Below are 22452 nucleotides of genomic sequence, written 5' to 3' on the forward strand. Positions count from 1 at the left end.
TCACAGCTCTGGGGCCGCTCCATGAGGTGCAGGGTCTGTGAGCTAGCTTAGCTTAGGTCACCCAATAATAATAAGCAGTCATCGCATAATGGCCGGCAAGCCAAATAAATGAATTATCCCAATAAGTCTTTTAAACTAGCTTTCTGTCATTCCTCCCCACGTCTGCGCTGCCTGCCTCTCTCTCTCTTTTTTTCTCTCACCCTTAAAATTGTTCTTCTCTCTTTTTCTCTCTCTCCATTTCATCTTTATTCCTCTTTGCTATTTGTCAGCAGAAAGAAATGAGGAAGCAATAGGGATAGGGCCTTTGTGAGAGCCTGGAAAATAATGTAACTCTAAAGGTCCAGTTAATAGTCTTGGCCTCACATTTTTCTAACTCCCACACACAGACACACGGACGGACACACACACACACACACACACACACACACACACTTGTAGCAGTGACGTAAGTGTGTCTGACTTTTGGGGCAGAGGTCAATCAAAAGTTCACAGCTTCCTGACCTCTGGCCTCTCACTGGGAAAAATCCCTTCTGACGCTCCATCTCTTACTCTCTCTTGTGCCCATGCACACACACACACACACACACACACAAGCTATACAAGTTATGCTTAGCAGAAACAAAAACCATCCCCTGCTGATTTACAACATGATTAATTTTTTTCTGGTCTTAGTCGATGAGTGGGTAGGAAATACTTTTTTTCATCTCTAAGCGCGGTCTCCGCATATTTTATAATGCACCGACCCACCAGTCGGGAATAACGGATTATAGGAGACAGAGAGTCCAGGACAAATCTTACTTACTCATCTTTGCATGTGTGTGTGTGTGTGTGTGTGTGTCTGTGTGTGTGTGTGTGTGTGTGTGTGTGTGCACGTGCGCGTTTGTGTCTGTGTGTTAGGTGTCTTGAAAGCCAGCTCACCTCCACCCCCCATGAAAATGGATCAGTATTTACATTAGCATTAGATTTAGACTGCATGGCTCAGCCACTTACTCCCTATTAGCCATCCTGACCTTAGCCCAGAAGGGTCTAAAAGCCCCCGCTTGTCTCCATCGCCGCCAGGTGAGACTGACCAGACCTCCCCATTTCCCTAAACCATATTGCTGCCCAGATTATCTCTTCCATCGACTCGCAAGGGGACAGAGATCATAAAAAAATGCTGAGATCAAGATCGTCCAAATGCTAACATGCTCGCAGGATTATCTTTTTTTTCCAATGCTGTGCAAAGGGGAGGGGGTGGGGGGGTATTGCTGAAATGCAAACATGCTTTCGGGCAGGGCTCATCATTTTCCATTTTTCCCAACATGCAAAGCTGCTTTGGGGAAATCAAGGCAAGGGCTAATTGACAGGATCTCTGAGAGACAAGGAGAAAAACTAAAATAAAAAAGGGTTTGAAAATCTTTGGGCTCGGGCTTATTGGCTTGTACCATCAAAGAAGTTTGTCCTACGCTGATGTTGTTATGTTTAACTGAAAGTGAAAAGGAGGAGAAGGGAAAATAATTTTGGTGCCGAGAGGGGCAGCTATTTTTTTGCCAGTTTTGTTTTCTCTGCGCTATGTTCGTAAATGGAGACTTGCCGAGAAATGTCTATTAGAGCGGGTTAGACAAAAGGGCATGACAGAAACACACAGACAGAGAAGCTAACTGATAGATTGAGAGAAGGGCGAAGAGAGTGAGAGTCTACGATAGAGAGAACAAAAGAACAAGAGACAGAGGGAGAGAGAGAGAGAGAGAGAGAATGATAGGGAAGAATCTAGACGAGCGCAGTCGGGTTCAAATCACTAATTACACATTCCTGAGCCTGTGAAGGGGAGTATTGTTTTCCAGTTAGCCCCTACCCTGTCGCATGGTTTCACTTAGCACAAAACAAAAGGTACAGGGAACAAAACACAAGCCTAATACCAGGCCCTCCTAATGACAGAGAAATGGGAGAAATTATCCCTGGGGTGGATCCTCGTGAGAAAACGGCTAGTGATTACTGGACAAAAGGGAGTTCATTTTGAAACTGTCACAAAATGGAAGACCGTCAGCTTCTTCTTTCTTTTTAGAGTTGCTGTATTTATTAAAAGGAACTCCCTCTTGTGCTACTTCTTCCTGATAGATTCACCACTGCACCCATGACCTGCTTAACCTATACGCATCTAGCTTTACTACATACTACTACTACCATACAAAATGTTAGAGCATACCACTTCAGCACAGCATTTTAACACACTTCATAGAACAAAAGGTGAGGTTAGGGCCGTATTTCTAGGAAACAATGTGGCCTGTTGTGTGTACAAGCTGTGTGTAAGTGTGTGTAAGTATGTGTGTTTGTGCACATTGGAGTGGTACCTCTGCCAGAGAGAGAGAGAGAGAGAGAGAGAGAGAGAGAGAGAGAGAGAGCACAATGAAAGCACCTCTTCAGCGGCGCCGTTTTGCATATTGCCACAGGAAATCAAAAGCTTCGCAGTTGACCTACAAGATGGCACACTTGATCCCTCGGATACTTTCTTCTACAGGAGGCAGACGATATAAGACTGTGCCGCTCAGTTTCTCCCTCTTACTCACACCTCTATATCAATACTCAAGCAGTTTAAATTTATATTTATATATAAAAGAAAAAGGTAGTCAGCCAAACATTAGACAACTTGGGATGTGCTGTCTAGTTTCTACTACCCCCCATAAACTCATAAGGATGAGCTATATCCTGTTCCGGCAACAGAGAGGGCCCTACAATTTTCTGCATGAGTCGTGGGGATTGGGGTAGGGTGTGTTTGGGAGGGAGGGGGGTAGGCAGACAGTGATGGCAGCACTGGGCAGAGTGGCCTGGCTTGTAGTGTTTGCCCAGGCCCCGGCCGGCCGTCTAAACTAAAAGGAAGGATATTGTTTTCCCCTGAAAAAGCCTCTGCCGCGGTCCGCATACCAGCGTCCACTCAACATACCAATGGGCTCTTTGAAGATTACTCAAATGTTTGCCTTTGTTCCCCCCCTCCCCACCTCTCCCTCTCCCCTCCATCCGTCCCTACCCCTACCCCTAGTCCTAACCTACACTCCTGCCAGAATGAGGAAAAAGAGGAGAAAGGACAGAGTGAAAAAAAAGAAAAAAAAATCAGACTTATATCTTCAGAAAACAGTGGGGAATGCGATACCACCCATCGGCTACACTCGGTTTCAAAATGGCCTCTGTACGGGATAGACGAGCACTGAAAAGGATTAATAGCCCTCTGGCCACCGGCATAGAATATAGCTTAACATAAACAATGCGATTGGGCGGCGTATTAATACACGGATGGCTGATATTGTGCAAGATTGTGTAAATGCAAGTGTTCCCCATCTGTCCCACAATACATTGCAACATGCTTTTAAAAGACCATGGTCCAAGTAAGTCCACCATTAAAGAGTTTAATATTATAATTCCAATAGGTTAATTAAACTAAATGTACTGATGCCCCCCCCCACCATCTCCTTACCCCCACCCCCCAAACCCGACCCACATTAATCCCGAACAAGTAAGTGGGCTTTCTATCAGGTCTATTTCAAAGCATTAGGGATTACCTCGCAGAAACTAAGCTGCTTGAACTCACAGGAGGTCAGCAGTATTGTGCTGCCTGCAAAGATGGAAGACCACTGGTCGGATAGACGGATAGACAGCGGGACAGGTCAGTTCCTCTTTCGCCCAGCTCCCTCCGACAACATCCCCTCAATCCTTCGCCCTCCCTCCTCCAGTCTCTCTTTCCCTCTCTCTTTTCATCCCCTTCTCTCTCTCTCTCTCTCTTTTTCACCGTATAATCGAATATCTCCCACTACTTATCTATTCACTGAGCACCTAATGGTTAAAATCAATTATAGCTGGAATGCTGAAATGCCGAACACTGGGCCACATGCTGATAATGACAGAGAGAGTGTGAGACGGAGAGAGGGGAAGCAAAAGAGAGAGAGAGAGCGACTTGGGACCGTTCCAAAGGAGGCACAATTACCTCAAATCGATTGATTATTGATTTGGAAGGGCGTCAAGGAGTATTTTCAGTTCAACTTTGTCCATATCAATATCCTGATAGCTTCATGAGAGAGGGGGTGGGGGGGGGGGGGGGGGGCGTGAGCGTGCTATCTAAATACCGTTCTAAAGTTGATGTTCCTTTAGGACAAGTTCACGACTAGAACACCAAGGCGTTCCTAATGGACACATTCGGTGTTAAGAGACTACAAGTTTTTAAAATAACTTTTCAAATTCGTTTCGATATAAAATGAGGCAAGGATTTTAAATGTCAACGTGATGGCAAGAGTCACTCTCATGAACTCAACACAAAAGGTATTTATTATCGTATCCTCGCTAACCATGTGATCCGTCTGATCAAATCAAGGTATCAAAAAAAGGAAGGCAGCGTGCCCCGAGAGATCACATTTAAGATCATGTGTTCTCTTTGATTTAAAAAAAATATATTTTTGTTGTTTTATAGCTCTTGTTATATTCGTCCCACAAGAATGATCAAAAACCAAAAAGAGAAAAAAAAGGGATGGAGAGAGGAGTTGAGGATGAAAACAAAGGGAGGTGTAGGAAGACGACAAGTGTGTGAGTATAGAGGGAGGAGGAGGCATAAGGATGGAGGGAGGAGGAGGAGGAGGGCAAGTGTGTATTTGGGTGGAGATCTAGTAAAAGTGGGAGGGGGTGCAGATGAGCCGGGGGGGGGAGAGAGGAAAAAAAGGACAAACTCCTGCTAGCTCCTTTGTTCTTGCATCCTAGCGATGTTTCTGGTGGTCTGGAAGACACTGACCCCCCCCCCCCCCCCACCTCCCCCCACACACACACACACCATAACCCTCCTTTCTGCTATCGTTCCCATACCTGTCAGCCCCGATCTGCTTCACAGTCCCCTGCACATGGACAAATGGCCCGGCCCAAATGACCCACAGCCTGGAGTGGAGTGAGGACGTTTTTTTTTGAGAAGGAATCACATCTGGCTATTCATATAAGGAAGCCAGGCCTCTGTTTACTTCTTCTGTTTTCTTGTCTTAAAAACAGAAGAACACACCTTGCTAAAGGTAGAAATAAATAAAAAAAAAAGGCTTCTACCATCACAGTCTGCAGGCCTATTGACTAAGCTGGAAGAGAGGGGAGAGAGAGGGGAGGGGGAAGCTGGGCTAGGGTAATTAAACATTACATAGGAGTGTCAGTCAGGAGCTGGACCAAAGCTGGACATTGCACACACACACACACACACACACACACACACACACACACACAAGAGCTTTGCCGACCATCTGGTTAAGGGAGAATGGGCGAAACTCTTATTAATATCTATGAGGATTATTAGGAAGAAGGGGGGAGGGGGTGGAAGTCCGTCCATTCAAAGCTCTCTGTCAAACACACAAAGCGACCAACGCGCACACACACACACACACACACACACACACACACACACACACACACACACACACACACACACACACACACACACACACACACACACACACACACACACACACACACACACACACACACACACACACACACACACACACACACACACACACACACCTGCTTTTATGCTTTAATTAGCCGCCACCCTACTCCCCCCAAGCCACCACAACGCCACCCCCAGACCTCTGAAAGATTTCCATTGTAATCTCCACGCAGGTGAAAGAGGAGACGATTTGAATAATCTACTAACCGGCGTCTCTTTGCCTGGTAGAGACAGAGAGAGAGAGCAAGAGAGAGAGAGAGAGAGAGCAGAAACAACAACTTGTAGAAGTGAAGAATGGAGAGAGAGAGACAGACAGACAGAAAGACAAACTTTCCTGGCAAAAAAACACCGAAGTGACTTCATTCTTCTGTTGGGTTTTACAGCACTGAACTCTCGGGCGGCTTGCTGCATCATCCGTCTCCATGACAGAACATGGAAATCTATATCTCGCAGTCAAGTACCATCTAGTGTGGAGTGGCTGCGAAAAGTCCCTTTTGAAGAGAGGAGCAACTCTTTAGGTCCTGTCTGCGACTGTGAGACAAGGATGCAGTGATCAAGAGTCCGTGTCCAAGTGTAAAACGGTAACTTGATAATCAAGCTCACAATAGTGTATGTGAGTGAGTGTGTATCTATGAATGCATGTAATGCCATACCTCCATACAGTCATAAATCGTAGCCATTGCATTTGAAATAGATTCCAGTCTCTTTTCTATTCCGGGGGAACGGCACAATGGCTTTTTATGCAAATCTATGGGAGTCAATCTCCTGTCCATTTGCCCATCACACGAGTCCAAATGACAGTCCAATAATTTGGGCTGCATATATATTGGGCCATTTGATTTTCAAATGAGAGTGGGCAGGGTTGACCCTCGCTAATAGCCGAGGCACAGCGGTAGACTTAATATCACTGATGCATAAGCACAGCCATCTCTCCATCGGAGGGAGAAGGAGGAGAATAAAAAGTGAGGGAGGGGGGCAGAACATACAAATAAAAAGCCCTTTGGTTAAAGGGAAAAAGGCACAAGATAAAAACTGAAAATAAAAAACTATAAAATAAATAAATAAAGTAAACTATGAAAAATTTAAAAGGGGGAGACCATCTACAAATCCAGTCCCCTTTCCCCTTCTTCTTTTCCTTCTAACCATCCCTCCTCCCATCACTCCCCTCGTTTAATTCCCCCCACCCCTCATTTCCCCGGCCATGGTGATGCCAAGAGGATCATGGGTAATGAGATGGTCTATCTGTGGGTCCCCAGGGGAGAGATAGAAAGAGAAAGAGAGAGTCAGAGAGAAAACAGAGGGAGAGTGTAAGAATGTGAGATAGGGTCAGAAAGAGACACTTTTTCTATCTCCGTTCTTGTTCTCCCCCCTCTCTATCATAAAAAGTTTGAGCATTTTATAAGCCCGAGATTCTGAGTTCAAAGGAGTGTGTGCGGGAAGAGAAAAAGAAGGGGGGAAAAATTATTTGAGAGAAAAACAGAGATATGGAAAGGTGCAGTGGGCACCAGAACGTCCATTTCCCGCTTGAATTATGACGGAAAGCTGGACAGACAGACAGACAGACAGACAGACAGACAGACAGACATACAGACAGGAGTGGGGTGCGGTGGCGGCTGGAGGAGTTATTCAGACAGCCATCTGAGAAACAGGTGCTACGGCCTACGAGACACAAGAGTGCGTCTGTACATGTGTGTGTGGTCCTTGGCTTGACCATGCCACATTGACCGTGAACATTCTCAACTCCTAATGACCCAGGGGCAAGCGCAACCCAGATCTTAACCTCAAAGCTCTGTGGAGACACACACATACACACACACAAGCTCACTACAAACTAAACCCCCTACTTAGCCCCGCAGCACTTGTGAATGGCACTGACAGATTTACTCCTGTCTCCATGTGTATTAAGGCCAATGTTTGTTATTAAAAATCATAACGAAGCCATACATCATCATATTCGATGCTAAGCCAAACACGAGGCAGGCCAGCAACGGCCACGCTATGCTACTACGGCACGATCCAACGCACAGCTTATACCTCACAGGCTGCTAGCATACAAACGCCACATTAAAACATCTTCCATTTTTTTATTTACAAGCCTTGCACTTGAAAAGCCAATTGTGTATCATGAGAGCTCATATGGCAAGACACTTGACTGTGTTGTAGTATTCTCATTTAAAAAAAAAAACTATCCAATCAGATGGCCTGCATTTCCTCTACAATAATCGGCGAGGCGTAGACCTCTGCTTTTTCCATATAAGGCCTTTGACTTCCTGCGCCACCTGCTGTGCCCTGGACACCAGATGACATTGATCTCCCTGTGCTGCTAATGTCATTTCCCTCTTGCTGTTTCAAAGTATGGTGCAAAAAAAGAAAAAAAACACACTTTCAGACTTCTCTCCATTCCCCTCTGAAGTACTCCGTTGCTGCTACAAAGCGGCCATAAAATCTCCTGAATATGCTTTTTGTTTGTATCTTCAAATGGTTTCCCATGCCATAAAGATATTCTCTGTTTCCAAACGTCCAGATGGTAAAGTCGTCAACACTCGGATCTTTTATGCGCCCGGCCAAGCTACCTCCATCCCCATGTGCTTTTCACCTCTGCCAATACATAAAAGGAGAGGTGTTTTTCTGGTCAAATAAAGAAATGATTTTTTTTTCCCTCTGCTTTTGCTCTCTGCCGCTCTATGCTTTCTCTCTCTCTCCCCCTCTCTCTACTTTACTACCACATGTCCAAGGGTAAAATAGTGGGATATCTGCCAGAGGCATTAAAAGCGTCATCTGTGGAACAGATTTGTTGAGGCCTGTGGGGTAGTTGGGTGGGTGGGTAGATGAGGTACAGGGGTGTATGGGTGCACAGAGGGGGCATTTGGGATGATCATCACTTGCCGTGGCTACACTGGCGTCTGTGTTTGCTTAAAAGGACACTCCCTTGCTTTATTTAACTCGACTGTAAACCCAAATAAGAACTAAATTAGGAATATGTTGAGACAAGCTTCTTTTGTTTAATTTCTTTAGCGCTTTTACTGTTTGGACTTTGACTGTGCTTCTTGGGTTTGTACATTTAATCAGAACTGATATAAATAGCTTTCTTTGCATGACTAAATTGCTACCAATGTTTAGTGGTAGCCTTGGTAACCTATCTGGCTATTGCTTCCCATTAAATCAACTAACAAAGCCAGCAGAAGTGGCTAAATACTATATATATGCATGAGTGCAATATTTTTTGAAAGACCTACACACCTTGACTACAGTCTTACTTTGTGGAGGGTGATCCTGATTAGTTCAGACTAATCATGCTGATCTAGTAAGTTAGGGCATGGGCTGACGTAGGCCAATGTGCAAGCATTTGCAGGATCTTTGTTAAGAATTTAAAAATCTGAACTATTTCGATGCAATTAGTGAACAGTCCCCGAGGAGAGACATCTCCAACTCATCCGGTGCCAAGTTCAGCCTTTGCCAGACCGTCAGCCAATCGGGTGTCAATATGTACATCCTGTTTAAGTCAACTAAGACTGTTTTAAATAACCCCTAAGTATGCATATGTGCTTAATCCACTCGAGCCTTAAAATAATCACTCACAGATTTGCAAATACAAGAGGATTCCTTGAAGGTAACTTAGCAATGCAAGGAACCACTTTTACAAACATTGATTAAAAGGAGACTAAAGTCTGCTGAAACAAAACGTTATATTACAAATGTAGACAATTTAAATGTGAATCAAAATCTTTGATGTATATTTAATTTGATCTCGTATTTTTGTCAAATGCTGCAGAAATATTTTTATTTAAAAACAAGAGTAAACAAATAAAATGAAATAATTAATAAATATTTGTTTAAAAAAGTACTGAAAAGTAAATAAATATAGTAGTTGTACAGTATATTCTCTTACCACTGCTGTCTACACATTGTCCACACACACACACACACACACACACACACACACACACACACACACACACACACACACACACACACACACACACACACACACACACACACACACACACACACACACACACACACACACACACACACACACACACACTCGTATAAACACTCCCCTACTGCCAAACGTTGTGTCCAGTAGTAAAGAAATCCTAATTAATGTAATGCACTTGATCCTGTCCTGTACGTCAAGGCCTCGGAAATGTAACAGCATCCTATTACGCTGAAGAAGACGTCTGAAAACCTAAATCACCTTAAATATATTAGAGAGGAGAAAGATGCCAAACATTGGTGGTGTTGGAATTTCTTTGCAGAAACTCGTGTGAAGAAGTTTTAATTAGATAAGTGAGATGATCAAAACATTTAAATAACTCAAACTCCCCGATGGCATATATGTGACTTGTGTATAATTAGTAGGAACAGTAGTGCCAGCAGGTCATGTACCCATGTCTGATGAAAATCGCCCTGGGTAGTCTTAACAGTGACCTTTTTCCATCTCTATCATTCCATTCTCATGGGAACTTTATATCCATGTGAAACTGCAGAGGATTTGAGCCACTTCTTTATAAACAAAAAATGGGTGCCTTTTCAGAGTCTAAAAAGGGCTGGTGTTTCCATTAGATGTACACCAGTAAGACTGATAGTATAGTTGTATAGGTCCTACAAAGTTCATTTACTGATAAAATGTCTCTTTCTGAGTTTGTTCTTTGTCACATGTTCATGCTCAATGTTGTTTATAGCCCAGATTCTTTTCTCAGCGGGAACAAAAAAATCTGTAATTAGAGGACTAGTGTTTCTGCAGAACACACAGGACATGGGAAAATAGAGAGTGTGTTATTTCTTCTTTCTTACCTTGTAGAGGCGGATGGAGGCCTCATGCCTCTGGTTGGTGGCGTGGAGCCTCAGCTTGTCCACACTGTTGCTGTAGTAGTCGCAGGCGTTGCACTTGAGGTGCACGGGGTTGCCGATGGCCACGCACTTTAACCTCCACTGGTTGGCCTTGCCGCCCTCCTTGATGTGGGCCACCAGCTGGTGCTTCTGCATGTGCTTGTCGGTCTTGCAGTGCAGCTGGAAGTTGGCCTTGAGCTGCGTGTTGTAGCTGCACAGCTTGCACTGGTAGACGTCGCCCACCACGCAGCGCCACTCCTCTTCGGGCAGCGTGCGCTCGGCGTTGACGTGGGCGTTGAGCGCTTCCAGGTTGTCCGTGGAGTAGCAGTTACACACGGCGCACTGGTACAGCCGCAGAGAGGGGTCGTTGATGGGCGGAGACAGGGCGGACAGGGAGGGGTCTGACGAGGACATGCCCATTCCACCCGAGGTCACTAGCGATAGGTCGTCCGCCATCAGCTGACCGCTGGTGAGACGCAACTCCGCTGATAGGTCACTGTTCACTGTGAGGGGGGAAAGAATTTGAGAGAAACGCAAGGTTAGACAAGTTAAAAGAAAAAGACAGATTGGGCGTTTAAAAAGGTGCTCCGAGGAACTTTTAGTTTGTGTTCAGTCTTGCACCCCCTTTGGACAAAAGCGGTAGTGTTGTTGATAGGGTGAGCGTAGCCATGAAAAAGGCATTAATGAAACAAAATGTATAAAAATAGCACCTTTTAAAGGGTATAAGGCTTTCATATGGGTTACATATGTGGAAGCATAGAGAGATAAGATGTCAAAATAGGAGAATGGCACATGAAAACAAAGAGGTATGAAAATAAAAGGCTGACATGCATAGGGTAGAGATTAAGAGAATAGAGAGAAATAGAAAAAAGGACACTTTATTGAAATTAAGTGTGAAGAGAGAAGTGAGTACTCTATGCAGGCCTCTCTCACACACAAAAGGATTTGATAAAATAAAGCCTTGCAGAGGACTAGGGCTCCTTACAAAGTCTTGTCTATAAAAAAACTCTAATAGGATTGAATCAGGATCAATTACAATCACCCCTTTCAACTTGCTAACTCGCTCATCAGGTAGCTTTAATTACTGCTTTGAGCAATGGTGGGACAACGGGTTTATAGGGCTCCAGGCTTTTCTCACATCCACACACAGATTTAAAAAGCTGATCAATGCATTACATGTGCTTTCTCTTTCTTCTGCCAGCCCACCCCACGACAAAAAGAAAAAGAAAAGAAAAAAAAAATGGTCTGCCATTCATACAAATGTAATTAACTCTTTGGTTTGATCCCTTCATTGACTATCTATGGGTGTTACCAAAGGCTCCTTGTGTCTTTTATCAGATACATCAACACACTGTTTGGAGCACAGAGAATTAACAATTACACATGATCTGCATCGTTTTCTTACAGTTTAAGGGCAATTCCCCCAATTAGTGGATGACTAAACGTGTGTTTGTGTGTGCCTGTGTGTGCCTGTGTGTGCTCACTTAAAAAAAAACTTGCATCTTTTAGGCTGAATGCAAAATGTGAGCATATATTTAGAAAATGTAAATGTTCCAGTATGTATATGCATGTGAGCATGCATATTCATGAATCATCGTCCATCTATGCATGCCTGTGTATGTTTATATATACAGGTGCGACTACTTGAATACATAAATATCCTCCTAACACCAAGCAAACCAATCTACAGCTGCACTCACTATGGGGAGCTGTGTGCTATCAGTGTAATTCACTGAGAGTACATCTGCTGGCTGGGCTGTGACCTCCACACTAGAGGAGGGAGTGGGTGTGTACCACTGCAGGGTCATTGTTAAATCTCTCTCACTCCTACGGGAATCCGCTTCCTGCTGTGTGAGAGTGTGTGTGTGTGTGTGTGTGTGTGTGTGTGTGTGTGTGTGTGTGTGTGTGTGTGTGTGTGTGTGTGTGTGTGTGTGTGTGTGTGTGTGTGTGTGTGTGTGTGTGTGTGTGTGTGTGCGTGCGTGCGTGTATTCTCCAGGGTGAGCGAAGGTGGGGTGGTGTGTGTATGGGGGGGATTAAGCTGACTTAAGAAAATTACAAATGAAAGATTAAGAATAATTCTCATGTGGCGTCTCATAATCATTTTTTAATCAGTGAGAGGGGTCAAAGAAAGGAGACAATGACAGAGGGACAATATGAGCGCAGAGATAAGAGGAAAAGAGAAAGAGAAGAGGGTGCGGCGGAGGCAGTGGGAGGGGGGGAGGGGCAAGGTAAAAAGGATGGGAGAGAAGGTGAGAGGGCAGGTGAAAAAATGAAGCGCTACAAAGGAAAGGCACAGGAGATAAAAACAATAGCACCGATGGTATCGGCTATAAACAGACAAAACAGATAAAACTGACCAAGTGAAAGATGAGCAGGAGAAAATGGGATAGCGAGCTTGAGGGTAAAACAATGTTAACAAGGAAAATACTATGCAGAAGAGTTTTTTTTCCCTTTCTTTTTAATGGACTAATTAATAAACCTTGTGTATCCATTTTTTTTTTCTTACATTTTTGTATCACTCACCTAGACCAGATCCAAGCGCAGCTGCGGTGGCAGGATCTAGCTGGAAGGGGTTAATCATCATCTGGGCTTCTGGGCCACTGCTGCCGGCTGGGCTCTCCAGTTTCACGCCTGCCATGCCCATGTTTTGAGCCAAGTAGTACTGGTAAAGCTCTGCCTCGGCCGGAGCCAGGCCCATGTGGAGGCTGTGTTGGATCTGCTTCATGTTCTGCTGCAGCAGCATCATGTTGTGCATGTGCTTCTCGCTGGTCATATGGATCCGCAAGTTCCGGGCCACGTTGGTCTCATAGTCACACACCTGAAGGAAAGCAACGTGATACATTTTTATTTATTTATTTTTTACAATCATCTGACTCTGCTAGCTTAACACATCAAATTAAATTATAGTTCATTTCTTTTATCAGTTTATTTTCATTTATGAATATTATAGGATTCATTTAAAATCTACCTTTATATCATGTTGAAAACGGGCATTGACAAGAACAGAAGCACTACATCTTGATTCAAATCCGGAAAATACAATTTGATACCAGCGTTTTATGAGTGTGGTTATGATGAATTTCTTCTGGTTTCTCCAAAACTTGGGAGATAAAACTTGAATCTATGACAAATTCTTGTTTTATAATGACAAGAGATCAGATGATGTGGCCAAGAAAAATAATAGACATAGTGACGCAGAGGGAAATAACCGGCTCATTGTTGAGACATTGCAACAAGCAAATTGGTATGTTGCTACCACAGTAAAACAATGATGCTCTGTTTGCTTCATTACCTCACAGCGCCAAGTAGGCTTCTGTTTGGGCTTGGATGGCGAGGGCACACCGCAGCCTACACCAAGGCTGGCACTGGGCACAGGGTTGGCATGGTTGACATGGTTGGCATGGTTGTGGTTGTGGTTGTATTGTACCTCAGTGCCACCGTTCTGGAGTGTTTGTACGTTGTTCAGATGCTTGTCTGACTGCATGTGGATGCTAAGGTTGCCTTTGGTGGTGGTTGAGTAGTTGCAAACCTAAAAGGGAAGAATGAACACAATGATACATGATATACACTATTTGCATTTGTAAAAAATAAAAAAAATAAAAAAATCCAAAGCTAATATAGTCGGTATTAATATTGTGGGGTTTCTTTTGTGAGTCTTTAAGATAATTACCTTAACCTTTAAAGCTGTGATATGTGTGTAGAAGGTGAAAGACAAATACATTAAACTCCCTATTTATTCTGCTCTGACACCTAATTTTCAATGGAGTGAAGATGTCTTGCCCTAAAATTGGCTACAATAGCAAACTATTTCTATTAACAGAAAAAAAACAAAAAAATTTAGAGTGAATTAGATGGACAGACCTCGCATCGGAAAGGCTTGTATCCACAGGTATAGCTTTCGCCTCTGGCTAAACGGGGATGAGGCTGCCCTGAGCGGCAGTATGCACAAGATCCGCCAGACTCCGGATGTTTCTCCTTCATGTGGGCGTCCAGTGTCTGCTGGTACTTGTAGTGCCAGTTGCACTTGGGACACTTCAGCGTCTTGCAGGAGTTGCGTGAATGCATCATGGTCATGTGCCCTCCCAGGGACCGTGAGGATCCCAAGACTGTGTCACACTTGGGGCACTCTACCCCACTACCTGGGGACCCTTCACCTGGACCAGGGGTACCAGGAGTCCCTGGCGTTCCAGGCGTACTGGGATTCCCCATGTGTTGATGCAGAGGTCCAGGACTCTCGTCATCTCCGCGAAACATCATCATGTCAAGTGGGTGGGAGGATGGCGAGGAGCCATCACGTCCTGTCAGGGCTTCACTGGTTGAGTCGTTGCTGCTGTCCCGCTCTCTGGCAGCTGCCAGGGCTGTGGACAGGCGACTCTTCTCCATCTCTAGCTTCTCAAACATAGATAGGGAGGAAGAGGAGGTGGATGCAGGGCCTCTGCTGTCAATATTAAACTTTAGCACACTGTTGGAAAGGGGGGAAATACTTTGGTTTAAGAGAGGGAAATCTTTGCTACTGGTGCTGTCGGCCTGCTGGCCTGTCATTGCCATGGCCATGCCCTGGTCCTCCTCCTCGTCTGCCTCCATCTCTACTCCACAATTGGAGTATGCATCCTCATCCTGCTCTGGACTTTCTCCTCCAACTGCGCCAGGCTCCCGCTTAATGAGCGGGTACTGGCTCAGGTCCGGCCCATTGGGTTGCAAAGTGCATGTGTCCCTAAGGTGGCCCTTGCAGTCACTATCAGAGTTCAGACCTTCCAGGTTGCCACCAGTGGCAGCAGCAGTAGAACTCCTGCTGGGGGTTCTGTGGGCGCCAGCCCCTCCCCCGAGGTTTGGGTTGGTCTCAGCCTTTGGCATGGTTTTGGTTCTGGGGGTTTGGTCATTGGAGGAGCTGCTGGCACTGCCCTTCAGGAAGGCAAAACCTGCTTGAAGGGAATCTGCATTCTCCCCACTACTGTGGAAAGAGTTCCACAAGCCGCGGAGCCCCGTGTCTGGCCCTAGTAAGTTGGCAGGTGTGGGAAAGTGGGGTAGCACAGAGTTGGGGGGGTTTTTTGGTTCCAGAAAGCTTATAAGAGGTTCTTTGTCCTTGCCGATGCCCTGGATGATGGCGGAGACATGCTTGTTGCTCAACAGCTTCTGCTCCTGGTCATTCAGGGTCATACGGTGGTCATGGACAGCATGTGTCACGAAGGAACGGCTGTAGCCAAAAGACAGCTTGCACAGGAAACACATCAGCACAGGCTTCCGCCGCCCATCGGCTACACAGCCGTCGAACTTGGACAAGTCCACATTGTTGGGGACATCTTTGGACACACAGGAGTTTTTGGCTGCACCATCCGCCTTCAGATAGTCTTTGTTATTCTTGTGGCGGAGGTCATAGACACGGAAACTGTGCAACACGGGAGGAGCGCCCGCCAGCCCTCCAGCTGAGGTATTTGGGAAGGAGGGGTGGTCGGCCGCTAGGGGTTTACTCCCCAGGGATGAGGCGATGTGAAAGGTGTTGATGATCTGGGGGTAGAAGGACATGGGTGCAGCGGGCTGCTCCAACCGCTCCCCCACCGGGCTCTGGCCACTGCTGGCCTGGGCATTGGGGAAGGTCTGGGGGGACAGCAGGCCTCTGAATTGGAGAGGCCCGGGGAGTCCCCCCTGGTTGCCACGCTGCTCTTTGGAGTCCTCCAGGATGAAGGCGGAGCCATCGGGCTGGTAGATGATCTCGCTGCACAGGTTCTCCACATCACTATCATCTTCCATCTCCATCTCGCTGTTCATTTCCCCCACGTCTGCAGCACCCAACTCACGCTCTCCTTCATCGTCACTCTCCTCCCCTAACATCCCTTCAACCTCCTCACCATCCTCGTGACCTCCGATGGTAGGCAGGCGGGCGTTGGGGCAGTGGTGCTCCATGTATTTTTGTAAACTGGAGAAGGAACTAGAACATTCGTTGCACGGGATCTCCTTTGCCGGTGCCACGGGAGATGTGGCAGGGGCAGTACAGTCCGAGCCCAAAGCTGCTGCTCCTCCTACTCCTAATAAAGTCCCGGTAACACTCCCTTTGTTACCGGTAGTAAAGCTTTCTTTCCGACTCTGTTCAGCCACAGGGTCGGTGGTTGCACTGACAGTGTTGGTAGCAGTGGACCTTAGCAGGCTCACAGCGGGCTCTCCGACTCCATTCTCTGGCTCTCCAATGGCGGCAGGTGACGACTGGTTGTTGTTGTTGTTGTTGGCGACACTGGTCTCCATGGGGACGACAGAGTTGTCCTCAGCAGCAGCGTCCAGCCTCTGGCCACCATGTTCCTGCTGCCGCGAAGACACCATAGGGGGAGAGTCACAAGTTGCCATGACGACCACTACATAGGGATCTCATCTCATCCAGTCTAACAGGGACCTGGATTAGAGAGAAAAAAGAACAGATTTAGTAAACAGATAATATTGGCAAATTCTTAACAGTTGTCAAGTTAATTGTAATACATTACAATACACAAGCATATGTTTGTGATTTTTCTCCAGCTATTTAGTATGAGTTGAATTCCCTGCAAAACCTCTTCCACGAACTGCCTCCTGTAATTTGGCAATTTAATTTAAATGCTGTGCGGAATTATGAAGTTATGAAGGATTATGGAACATATTTTGGTAGACACCTCCGACCGCAATACAAATACACACCAAAAGCTCCTGAGGTAGGGCTTGGATGCAACAAAACAACATGACAACTATTGACCTCTGTATCGCTTACCACACACCTACCAGAAATAAGAACAGTGTTTAGTGGATACATCTTAAACAGTAGACTTGAGTAAGAGGAGTCTCCATTCATTGGCTTAATCAGTCTTGGCATGTTCTTACCAGTCATGAGTTGCTAATTAGGGCAGCACCTATTAACCTATTAATGTCCTGAAGGTATGACCTAGACTCTGTATGGACAAGGAAAGTACGATACTGGATATTGTCATGCAGCCAATTGTGTGACTGTACTTGGAACATGCGGAAAGGGAGAACAATGCCCAATGGCACATTTCCTAGACAAGGGTGCGTATGCAAGAATAAATCAGGACATTTTAATAGCAATTAAAATGTATGTTCATGCAGGAGCAATAAAGGAAAGAAACAGAAGAGAGAGAGAGAGCGAGAGAGAGAGAGACAGAGAGAGAGAGAGAGAGAGAGAGAGAGAGAGAAAGAAAGAAAGAGAGAGAGAGAGAGAGAATGAGTTTCCATGAGGAATGATGTTTGGAATACCAGTGAGATGTTATCAATCCTGGGCGGCTGCCCATCTCTCAACCCCTCACTACTTCAATCTCTTGGCTTTTCACAACAAGTCACAAATGCAATGGCACACACACACACACACAATGTAAAACCCCCCCAATCACACATAACCCCACAGGGGAGAAAAATAAAACACAGACTAAAAGCTTGAGATCTGGAGCTTCATTGCTACTTAGAAGAAACTTCTTTCTTGCTCAGCTAAATACAACAAATGAGGACTTGTGAATGCCAGTGTTTTTTTTTTTCACTTGATACATTACCAGCGCCTTTCAGATGCTTGCGTGTAAATGAGCTGGCATTAAAAGAAAGCTTTAAAGAGCCAAGTTAACCTTTAACCCGATCCACCTGCTGCTTAATTCTCCCTCTCTCTTACTACCCTCACTCTCTCTCTCTCTCTCACACAACAGAACTACAAAGCAATTAGAGAATTAATCCGAAACAATCCAGGGCTAAACAAAGCCAGTGGGAAGGATGGTGAGAGCGTGAGGAATGAAATCAAACATGTGTGCAAGTATGATTGTGGCTGCATGTGTGTGTGTGCACACGCTATAATCAGGTTTAATCTGACATATCCCAGAGATGATTCCATGGGGACTAGTGATAGATTAAAAGAGAGAAAATTATGTTTTCCCTCTCTGTGTCTCACTCCGTTTCTGTCTCTATATTTGTGAGATTAAAGACAATTTCACGAGGGGAAGAACATTTATTTCTGTGCTCATCTGTTCAGCATGTATGTGGCCAAAAATGAGGGAGGTAAACGTGTGACGTGTATGCCTCCTAAGCATAGTCCTGTACAGAAAAAAGCAGTCACAGAGTAAAGGGATAATTCTACAGCAAACATTGTTACGTTTTAATGTTTTTAAAGTATCTTAATGGAGATTAAAATGGTTGCCAAAAGTTTATTCGTCTAGTATCTGCTGTACAATGTTGTGATCAATACTAATACCTATCTTCAATATTCTGATGTAGTAAACACCACCAAACTGTTTTTTTTGTTTCACACAAATACGGCCCTTAACAAACACAACACAAAAACACCTGTCTGCATCTTAATGCGCCTGTAATGGCAAAGAAATGAGTGGCAATTACGTATGCGTTCTGAACATGCAAGGAGTTGAGACCGAATGTGTGCAAATGCCACAAGAATGCATGAGAGGTAATGTTTCACCACAAATCTATGTCTTAATTGTATTTATAGCAGGGCTGCTTGTATGACAGTAAAGAAAACAAAATGGATTTAACAGTAGGGGACAAAATAAAATGTTAAAAGCCTTTTCCACTTCCACTTAAACTAGAGCTCATTCAGCTTTTTACCATAACTCATCCATTACGCTCACCTAGCCGCCAAAACAACATACTGGGCTTGTTCCCCCGAAATTCAAACATATACACATTTAATGTTTTCCACTGGTGTGTCCTTCTTACTCCAGGCTTGTGTTGAATGTGATGGAGGGTAAAGCTGTTCAGAAGCAGTGGGTTTGAGAGCTAATGCGACACATACGACAGGATTTACTACTTGTCAGTGGTGTCATTTCACTGCTTATTTCATTGGGGAGCAACCTCTTTGAATTGTAGCTCGGACATAAAACACTGCGGTTTATGAATTATGCATCTCCTAACACTTTAAGTATGGAATTATGTCTTATGGATAAGCCAATGTGTTAAGCACTTGGCACTGACATATCACCCCTAATGCTAACCAGTTAGCAGCTGTTTACATTTGTGCCGCCTGCCAACAATAATGTAACTGTCCATTATTTTGCTATTCCTGCTTCTAATTGAACCCATTAATGGCGCCATAAACAGAGTACCGCCAAACAATGTATCACTGCATGACTTATTGTGGATCTTAGATTTTGTATGTTACGTTCTAGCTTTTCTGCTTTTTTTAATAACTATTTGTCGAAAAATATACCCGCCGCATTGGAAAAGGGCTTGGAAAGCCAGATAAACAAAAAAATTACAAGCACAGAGACCATAAGAAATAATAATGAAAGAGGTATAAAACATTTAGCATACAATGTCTATGAAGGGAGTTTTCTGCAAGTAGCACTGAATATCTCTTAACAAAAGACCCATGTGCGGGGGACTCAAAAGTAGAGCTGTCTTGTGCTTTTATATGGCCGGATGCAGGAATCTTAAGTGAAATGCTTAAAAGTCTCAGCTCTTAACTTGGCCCATCCTCTCTGAACGAGAATGAAAGAGCAGTGTGGCGCAATGCAGCCTGGTGTAGACGTTTGAAGTCATCCTGATCCATTCAGCGGGCGTTAATTTAAAATAGTCGGACTGAGGAGTAATGAGATGTCTGCTGCTCTCGCTATCAAGTGGATATATTTTCCCTCTGCTACCTCTCTCTGAGCTCAAGGTAAAAATCCAAATCTTTAGACTCCCATGGATCAATATAATAACTTGTGATCAGCTCTATAGAAAAGCTGATTACCTCACCTTTTTTTTTGTCTCAAGAGTAAGTAGATTGAAAAGTGATATGCTTTGCTTCAATTTGTTTTGCTCCATTCTCCGGGCTTTGCACCTTTCAAAGCAGTAGTGTCCACTACTGCTTCTTTTAAAGACAGATCATGTTACAGCTAGCTACAAAACCTGCCTCTCTCTCCCCCTCTCTCTTTCTCTCTCTCTGTCTCTCTATCCCCCACTGGCTTCCTTCGCTCTGCTAACCAACCAGAGTACTTTCATTTGAGAAAGGAGCGATAGACAGATACATTGAGAGAAAGGGAGGAGAGAGAGAGAGAGAAAAAAAATAAAGCCCAGGTTTTTCCACGCTGCAGAAACAGTTCCCTTCTTTTGACAGAAGAACAAAAGAGATGGTCTGAGCTGCTCCTACCTCTGTTTTTTAATTAAGCATGTCCCCTTGCTTTCACGCGCATGCACTCGGACACAGGCTCACACACACACACGAACACACACACCAAAGGTAATTAAAGTGGCAGATCAGATCCAGTGAGAGGCAAATAATAGCTCAGGAATGCCTGGTTTTGGACACTGCTAGCTCTGATGGGAGAAAGGGGCTAAGGGACTCCTTGGCCTATTGTTTTTCTCCCCCACACTCCCCTCCTCCCTCTCTCTCTCTCTCTCTCCCTTCCTTCAATCCCTCCATCTGCTTTTCAGTAGCTCCCTGAGAGACGGTCTAAAGCAGGGGATTTCTCTACTTTTTCCAATCCCCTAACCCCCCCCCCCCCCCCCCCACCCCTCTCTCTCTCTCTGACTGTGTTATTCTGAAAGTGCTTCCAGTTTAGATAGGAGTTTCAACCCTGTAACTTTATCACAAGCGGCCACGATCGTCACCGGAGACTATTCTTTAAATACAGATAAATATACAAATACAAAATATATACAAATACAGACGTGTTTGTTTGAAAAGCTTCCGCATGGGCCAAAAAGTGAGTTATGTCAACTGTGTACGCGTGTTATAATGTAGTACATGTGCCAATGAAACGTGAAGTTGTTACAACATGTCCACGGTTGCAGACCTGAGGTATAGTGAACTCAAGCAGAGAGTGATGTCAGATAGTCTCCTCCCAGCCTTTGTCTTCGTGACAGACTATCACGCATCAGACCCAGAAGAGATGCAGCCCGTTAAAACGCCAACAACCTGTAATTGCAGTGTCGCCACGCTGTCGTCTTTGTTTACACTCGAGGGGGGGGAGGTTAAGTTCAAATTCCTCATCACTAACTGTCTGATATCCTAATGCAAAAGGGCAGACAGTGTTGTTAAATAGTGCTGTGAATATTTAGAAGAACTCTAAACACTGGAATTAGGTGGATTTTCTTCTCGCTTTGGGAAGTGGTCATCTTGAGTTTTTCTAAAGTGGTTTTATTTTCCCCCTCTACTTGACAAACTGTTTGGGTGCATTATGTGAAGCACACACAGCTAATGCCAACTGATGAAATTAAAGCCAGCCTGAATCTTTTAAAAGTGCCCCCCCCCCCAACGAAAAGCTAGTATAAAGTCAAACAACAAAGTCATGAAGACAGCGTGAGAGACTATGGGCCGGGTGTCCATTCCTTGAGTTCTCCTCGAAGGTCATCGCTCTCTCGGCATGTGGCCCCTCAGTCTAACACCAAATCTTCTATCAAAATGTCACCCGGCGTTAGGCAAAGACAAAGGCGAAGGGTGCTGTGAAAGCCCCTGCATCCATCTCCCACTGTCAGTCCCATGAATAGGCCTACTCCGGTCTAATTAGACCTGTTTATTTGTTGCCATGCAGAAACGGAGGGATGAAAAAAAAACAGAGTGGATGAAAGAAGGGGTGGGGGGGAATTATCTCCCTCCCTCACAATGCAACGAGGGGAGCCTTCGGTGGCCATCAAAGAGTGCGGATGCATGCGTGCACAAACACATATGCACACATGCACACAATCACAGAGGAGGGCCCTAATGCGCTCTCTGTTTAAAGTCTTAAAAGAAAGGACAGAGGGAGAAAATTGCAAAAGGATGAGAAGGGGAGGGGGGGGGGATTTTGCGTGACCAAGTGCTTTTTGTCTTCTTTACTTCTTAACCCCTCACAATGGGATTTCATCTGGCCCCTGTTTGTTGCCTGGAGGTGTAATATTAGATGCTAGATAGATCTCTCCAGTAACCCCCCCCCCCCCACACACACACACACACACACACACACACACACACACACACACACCCTCTTCTGTCCGTCTGTCCTCTTCCCTGTCTCCTTCGTGAGCAAAGGCCCTTCATTACCAGAAGACACCTTATCATTATAGCGAGGCGCGGCCCAGACACCTTAAAAGCTAGCGCCACTCCGTTTAGCACAGGAATCTTGTTTAACAAATTACCCCCTCCGCAAAAATGCCTTATAGCAAGTCCAAAATCAAAAAAATGACGCATACATGAGCAATGATCTCGGATTGTAGACAGAAGGAAAAAAGAAATGAAAAGAAAGGTTGAT

General features: G+C 44.9%; 1 protein-coding gene across 1 annotated transcript in view; it reads right to left on the reverse strand.

Annotated features, from left to right (window-relative positions):
- zfhx4 (zinc finger homeobox 4) overlaps nt 1-22452 on the reverse strand; it is an 84788-nt gene that overhangs the window by 45668 nt on the left and 16668 nt on the right. Inside the window, exons 2-5 of the mRNA XM_080050291.1 lie at nt 14135-16655; nt 13566-13802; nt 12797-13091; nt 10238-10776 (exon numbers count right to left, since the gene is read on the reverse strand). Of these exons, the coding sequence (XP_079906417.1) occupies nt 10238-10776; nt 12797-13091; nt 13566-13802; nt 14135-16609 (3546 nt within the window). The 5' untranslated portion in view covers nt 16610-16655. The remainder of the gene's footprint in view (nt 1-10237; nt 10777-12796; nt 13092-13565; nt 13803-14134; nt 16656-22452) is intronic.

This window comes from Ammodytes marinus (genome assembly GCF_949987685.1).
Source record: "Ammodytes marinus genome assembly, chromosome: 21".
Classification (NCBI taxonomy): Eukaryota; Metazoa; Chordata; class Actinopteri; order Uranoscopiformes; family Ammodytidae; genus Ammodytes; species Ammodytes marinus.